Source organism: Juglans regia, chromosome 13 (assembly GCF_001411555.2).
Source record: "Juglans regia cultivar Chandler chromosome 13, Walnut 2.0, whole genome shotgun sequence".
Classification (NCBI taxonomy): Eukaryota; Viridiplantae; Streptophyta; class Magnoliopsida; order Fagales; family Juglandaceae; genus Juglans; species Juglans regia.
The window spans coordinates 25264719-25272033 of record NC_049913.1 but is presented as its reverse complement, the minus strand read 5'-3'; the positions used below and the strand labels follow the sequence as shown (position 1 = coordinate 25272033).

At 38.1% G+C, this 7315-nt stretch overlaps 1 protein-coding gene across 1 annotated transcript; it reads left to right on the top strand.

Moving 5' to 3' along the window:
• Positions 1 to 2203: 2203 nt before the first annotated feature.
• Positions 2204 to 6742, top strand: LOC108991472 (uncharacterized mitochondrial protein AtMg00860-like). The gene is made up of 2 exons (XM_018965727.1): positions 2204 to 2492; positions 6192 to 6742. Exons 1-2 carry the CDS (start codon positions 2204 to 2206, stop codon positions 6740 to 6742), a joined length of 840 nt encoding a protein of 279 aa, XP_018821272.1.
• Positions 6743 to 7315: the final 573 nt, after the last annotated feature.

The window sequence follows — 7315 nt, the reverse complement described above, 5'->3', positions numbered from 1 at the left end:
GTGTGGCTCGAGCGAACTTCATACAGATTTTTCGCTCGAGTCTTCACTCTAGTGTGGCTCAAGTGTACTTCACATAGGTTGTTCGCTCGAGCCTTCATTTGAGTGTAGCTTGAGCGAACTTCACACATATTGTTTACTCGAGCGAAGGCTTGAGTATTGTTTGAGCAGACGTTCATTTTTTATGTTTTATTTACTTTTAAAACCATAAATATGACTAGACATATATTTTTTTCCTTTTCAATGTGTAGATAATTTTCGTAACATGTTAAATGACAGTTGTTTGTTAATTATTTTAGATAATTTTACACCTAGGCTTAGCAAGCTATGGATGCTACACCATCTAGCTGCGATTCTCCACAAGAGGATGACGCACAGTCGTTGGCGTCACCAACAGGTACTTCGGCTATAGAACCCCATCTAGAGTAGCTACCTCCTGTGTAATAGTCGAGTCCCAATAGATCTAGAAGATGTTGATATGCTTAATGAGGAGGAAGAGAAGTTGATGAATGTTGAGGTCAATTGAGTAGCACGACCTAGTAAAAAACGGTCACGGACATGGGAACATTTTACCAAAATTCCAGGTGATCGCAAGAACCCACAGGCTCGATGCCACTATTGTGGGTAACTATGCGGTTGTCATTCAAAGAAGTAAGGCACATCAGTATTAATAGCACATCTTATGGACTGTCAGTGGTATAAGATACACAAAGGGTTGGTGGCAATTGATCAGACAAAGTTGAGTTTCGAGACTTCTACAATCACTGATGGTACGTAGATTAAGAAGCTTTCAATCTCTTAATATAGTGAGAAGATGTTGAGGGATGTTCTTACGGAGATGATCATCACTGATGAGATGCCCTTTACCACAGTTGACAAAGTAGGCTTCTGTAAATTTGTGCTTATGATTGAGTCACGATTTCTCATGCCTTCACGATATATAGTGATGCACTATTGTTTGAAGAGGCATGCCAAGGAGAAAGCAGCGATGAAGGAAATTTTTGTTGCCACTGGCCAAATAGTGTCATTTATGGCTGATACATAGACCTCCATAGAGAATGTTGGCAACATGTGTATTACAACCCACTTTATTGAAAGTGAGTGGACGTTGCTGAAGCAAATTATTGGCTTCAAAGAAATGATTGATCACAATGGTTCATCCATTGGAAAGGATATGGATGACTTTATAAAGAATTGAGGGATCATAAAAGTGCTTTGTATCATGGTTGACAAAGTCAGTGTAAATGACACTGCTATTGATTAGTTCTGGCGGAATACGACAGTAAAGGAGGATATCATTCGTGGGCATCAATTTATCCATATTCGATGTTGTGCTAATGTTATCAACCTCATAGTTTCTGAGGGATTGAAGGAGGTTAATGATTTCATTACTAAAGTCTGAAACCTTGTGAGATATGTGAGGGCTTCCTCCTAATGGCTCTGCTAGTTTAAGGCAATAGCTGAACAACTCGAGATCCCATCTTCCAGTATGTTGCAATTGGACATTCCGACTCGATGTAACTCTACATAGATGAGGTTGGATGTAACGCAGAAATACCAAAGAGCATTCAAGCCGATGGAGGTCAAGGATGGGGGCCTGAGGTACGCTTTGCATGAGTCAATTGGGAGAGAGGGGGCTCAGTTTGCCGGACACAGTTGATTGGGCCCATGTCAGGTATTTTTATCAGTTTTTTAAGTTATTTTATGACATAACTATGCGAATATTTATGACAAAATATCCTACAGCGAACATGTACTTCGAGAAGCTCTTTGGGCTTTACAACCACTTGCAAGAAAGGATTACTGACAGTGTGGGTTTGTTGAATGTTATAGCTATGAAGATGAAATACAAATATAATAAATATTGGAGGGGATGTTGAGAAGATAAATAGATTATTATTTGTGGTTGCGATCCCGATATAAGTTGGCAATTGTAGAATTTTAGATTAGGGACGTCCTCAATGATGAGAATGTTGATCAGTTTATTAGAGAGATTAAATGTGATATTGATGATTTATATAGCTATTACAATAGCAATAGTTAGTCTTCAATCAAAGGTGGTAGCTCTTCATGCCCGACCGGCTCGGCATCTTCCTTAGATGACACACATGAACAAAGTTCAAATGTTTTGATGCTACGACGGTATCATCAAAACTGTGCATCGAGGAATATTATGCAATGTAAGTTTGAGGTTGAGCGTTACTTTATGGAAGATATCGAGGCACCTGGTGCAACATTCCAGATATTAACTTGGTGGAAGGTGAATTCTGGCAAGTTTCCAGTCCTTTCCCAAATAGCCAGGGATGTGCTAGTCATTCTTATCACTACGGTTGCCTCTGAGTCGGCATTTAGCACTGGAGGTCATTTCTTGGATGTTTATTGGAGTTCATTGTCTCTGACCACCATTGAGGCCCTCGTTTGCATACAGAACTGGTTAAGTTCAACACCTATTGAAATAGATACCGTTGATGCTCAGAGCTATAGGCTTGAATCGGGTAACTTTATGGTTTTAAATGACTATTTATATAATTTTAAAGTTTTCATTGTTTAATTTATAATTTATATGATTTTGTAGACCTAACTGTGAACCCAGACTAATTATGGATGACTGAGATGGACACACCATGGGATGGAGAACCCACTGGCCCCTTTATTGGTAAGAAACTCAATAGCATCATGCAAAATTCGTCAGAGTTAGACGTGGATGTGAGTTCATAATGTGCCCCCAGAATAATTTTATGTCATGTATCACTTGGCTGATGGTTTAGAAGTCTATAGTTAAATGACTAAAAAAAATAGTGCATCTGATCAGTAAAACTTCATATAGGAAATCACTATCGAGTCATTGACTCAAATGCATGGAATGTCAAAGTGTCAGGACTGACGCTGAACTGTGGCTATTTGAATCAAATCTATTACATTATTTATATTTTGGTGCTGTAAATTTAAATTTATTGTGAATTTTTAGTCTTTTACATTATTTTAGATTCTTTAATTTTTTTACATTATTTTGTCTTTTTTTTTTAATTTTTAAACAGGGGTGGGCCAATTTGAATTTAAGATTGGGTCATGGGCCCAGCCCAATCTGATTAGGCCCCAGCAGATTGTCTGATTAAGCCCACTTCAACTCTGATTAGAGTCTCCAACAGATTCATGAGCAAATCTTTATTTTCGACGAGCGTTACCGCATGAAGAAAGGCAACCTTGGTGCAACTGGAAGGAAGCAAAAAGATCATATATGCGCAGTTTTAATCCGAAAGCATAATCGAGTTGCGCAGCGGAAGAACATGCAAACAGGTTAATGCCTTGTGAGACCTCAAATACGTCTACGGATAGTACTTGTTTCCGTGAGGAAGGCCAACCTACCAAGGATACAGAGCTCGAGATAGAGCATAAACTGAATGAGATGTGGGTGAACATGTACTTCAACTTTGATCTGGATGCAATATTTTACTTTTCGCAAGATTCAGTAACGAAAGAGGAAGATGAAGTACCGCCATCATCATCATCATTGGAAAAGTCTACGACTACAAATAGAAGAGGTAGTAAACCCGGTATTTCTTACTACAAATGTTTTGGTTGATGGTTACGGTGCCGATTTCGAGGACAAAATCTTTTTCTAAGGAGGGGAGGATGTGATGACCCAAGCATGACTAGACATTTCCGTAAATTATTTAGTTGCCATAGTTATTCAAGGGCCTTAGAATTTATAGTTTGAAGGAGAGGTCTTAGATTTTTGGATCGAGCAACTTAAGCTCAAGTGAAACTAACCCTAGAAAGCCTTGTGAATTTCGGCCCCTATAAGGAAAACCTAAGCCCAATGGCCCAAAGTCCATGACCCAAACCCTTGCTACTAGTGCCATGTGTCATACATGTGAGCCACTATTTATCTAGTCATGATAGTGGACTAAGGGGGGAAAGAGAAGTGTAGGGAAGCCAAGGGATGGCTTGCACGCCTACCGTCCAGAAGTTTCTGTTTCAGTGTAGTATCTAGTACACTATACCTCATCGTTCTGTTTCGCTCCAAATTCCAGCCCATTCCGGTCCGTTTCAACCATTCCGATCAAATTTTGGTCATTATAACCAGAATTGACATTCCTGGCCCTATTCCATTTTGAACTGATTTTGTAATTTTCTTGTGCTTGGAGAGCATTTTTGTAAGTCTTAAATCTAGATGGTGTATAATTAGTTCTATAATGTAAAATGTATTTATATAATTTTTATTTCTTGTAACTTTAAATATGTCCCCCCATTCTCTTTCTTTTTAAAATAATTATTTTTAATAATTTCTCTATTCTTTTTTTTTTCTTTGTTTTTGTGTCTCAACTCAAGTTTGTGATTTTTTTAACGTATATTCATCTTATAAAATTTTAATTCTTCCATATATATATATCATATACATGATACACACTTACATATATATATATATATGTATTTATTCTATTAGTTGTTGGTTTATATATACATATAAATATTTATATATAATATATAGTTAATCCCGAAATGCTACAACAGAATAAGCCAGTGCCGAAATATTTCATTCCAATACTTAAACTGGAATGATCACCGAAATAGAATTTTAAACATTGTATAGATGCATATCATAACACAAGTAGCATATCTGGAAATTAAGGATTTGTAGACGTTGGTACTTGTGGCCTCTATTGTCGAATACGAGCTTCGTAATTCTTTGGCTATTATGACTACCAAAAGCAGAGAACTTTCATAGGCGAGGAAGGCAGTTCGGGTTCCCTCAAAATTTTGTATCAAGGATAGGAGTATATCTGCCAACTACTACCGGGGTACGAATGGGAGGAAGGACACCAGCGTGTGGGTTTTGTCGTAGGGCTCATGAGGGAGGGTGTTGCCAGACCACACTCTCATACTATATGCGTAGGAAGATGGGACATTACGCTAAGGATTATCCTTTTGCAATGTCAATGTAATAACCTGCCCTACTGGAGGATGGGGAGACCAAAGACAGGCGATACAAGTAAGAGTGTACGCCCTTACTCTAGGAGAAGTTGACGAGGACGCCCTAGAGACTCAAGATGCAAGCGTCATCATAGGTCTGAAACCTCAACTTTACTAAATAGTCAATAATTTTAGGAGCGTAGTGTAAGAAGCGAGTTTTTCGGTCATTTCAGTCTGAGTTAGAATATCGTAATACTATGCAAGTACCCTACTTGGATTAGGTGTGTCCCAATCATTTGTGTCCACTATGTTTGCTAGGATAGGTGGCCTGCAGGAAGATCCGATGCAACATAAGGTTTCCGTATTATTGCCTAATGGAGAGACGGTAGTTTGTACCACAATGGTTGCATAGAGTCATTTGGAGATGGACGGTGTTATCTTGTAAGCGTATCTATTAGTTTTCAAGTTTCTTGGGTTTCAATATTATCCTAGGTATGGATTGGTTCTGTAGGCATTTTGCAAGTATAGATTGCCGATGAAGGATAGTAACATTCCTAATGCATGCAATGGAGAATAAGGTATTCTGGGGCAATAAGTTATGATCAATGTTGGAATAAATACTTCGCTAAAAGCCAAACGGGAGTTGGCAAGTGGCACCGAGGCCTATTTAGTACATTTAGAGCTTAAGGAGAAAGAGTATAAGAAGGTGAAAAGTATACCAATATTAAGTGAATTTCCAAAAGTGTTTCGAGAATTGCCAAGATTACCACCTCTTAGGGAAGTTAAATTTTCAATCGACTTAGAACCTGTGACAATTCTAATACATAAGGCACCTTATAGGATGGTCCCGACAAAGTTGAAAGAGCTAAAGAGCCAACTACAAGAATTATTGACAAATGGATTTATTAGGCCAAGTATATCACATTAGGGGATCACTAGTGCTATTTGTTAGAACAAAGGATGGACCTTTAGGATGTGCATTGATTATCAAGGGTTGAATAAGGTGACTATAAAGAATAGATACCCTCCACCAAGGATAGATGACTTGTTTAACTAATTGTGAGAAGCTGTCGTATTTTCTAAAATTGATCTTAGGTCTGGTTATCACCAACTGAGGATTAGAGAATAAGACATAACAAAAACAACATTTCGGACGAGGTATGGCTATTTTGAGTTTTTGGTGGTGCCATTTGGGTTAGCTAACGCCTCAACAACATTCATGAATATTATAAATAGGGCGTTTAGGCCATTCTTAGATATGTTTGTTTTGGTGTTTATAGATATAATTTTAGTATATTCCAAGAATGTCGAGGATCATGAAAGTCACCTTAGGATGGTAGTAGGGAAGCTTAAGGAGCATCAGTTGTTCGCTAAACTCAACAAGTCTGAGTTTTGGCTGGAGAAAGCTAAGTTCTTTGGTCATGTGATATCTAGGGAAGGAGTCACAGTGGACTCGAGTAAGATTGAAGTAGTCATGGAGTGGCAACATCCTATCATGATACATGAGGTTAGGAGTTTCTTGGGACTAGCTGGTTACAATAGGAGATTCGTGAAAAGATTCTCCAAGTTATCATGCTCTCTCATGACATTGACTAGGACGAATGTCAAATTCATTTGGACTAAACAGTGTGAACAAAGCTTTGAGGAATTAAAGAGAAGGTTAACCATAGCCCCTGTGTTAGCATTACCAGAGCCTTACAAGCCATTTGTTGTTTATAGTGACGCATCAAATTACGGACTAGGATGTGTCCTAACACAAGAAGGGAGGGTACTGGCTTATGTGTCCAGGCAATCAAAGGAGTTGGAGTTAGCAGCTGTAGTGTTCACCTAGAAGAGTTAGCGACATTACCTATATGATGAAGCGTGTGAGGTATATACAGATCATAAAAGTTTAAGGCACATATTCACAAAAAAGAACCTCAATATGAGACAATGAGATGGTTGGAGAGCATAAGCGACTTTAGGTGCGTACCTTGTGTCACTTGGGAAAGGCTAATTTAGTCACCAATGAACTGAGTCGTATGTCTAGGTCTAAGGATGTAGGAGGTTCCACAGAATTGGATTAGGTTCTTGAATGAGTGAGGCAACTACTGGTGATGAACTCACCATAGGAAGAAATTCTCACCGTGATACAAGAATTAAGAGTTAGACCTCATTTGGTTACACAAATGAGATGAAAGTTGAATCATATATTGTTAGAATATAATTTTGTAATATAATTTTTATTTTGAGATTTGAAAAGATTGAATTATTTTTTGTATTTTGTTTAGGAGTTTGTGAAAATTGTAATGATTAGATAAGAAGAGATGAGATAAAATGAGATAGTTTGTGAAAACAAACTAGGCCTTAGTGACTTTGACGAGCTGAAGGACTAGTAAAGGAAGGATCTAGGGCTACCAGAGAT

Bases quoted from the DNA above. Each gene is read 5' to 3' on its own strand.
- LOC108991472 (XM_018965727.1), top strand. From the start codon at position 2,204: ATGGAAGATATCGAGGCACCTGGTGCAACATTCCAGATATTAACTTGG. The intron at 2,493-6,191 runs GTAACTTTATGG...TGGTGTTTATAG, and splicing joins GAGCTATAGGCTTGAATCGG to ATATAATTTTAGTATATTCC.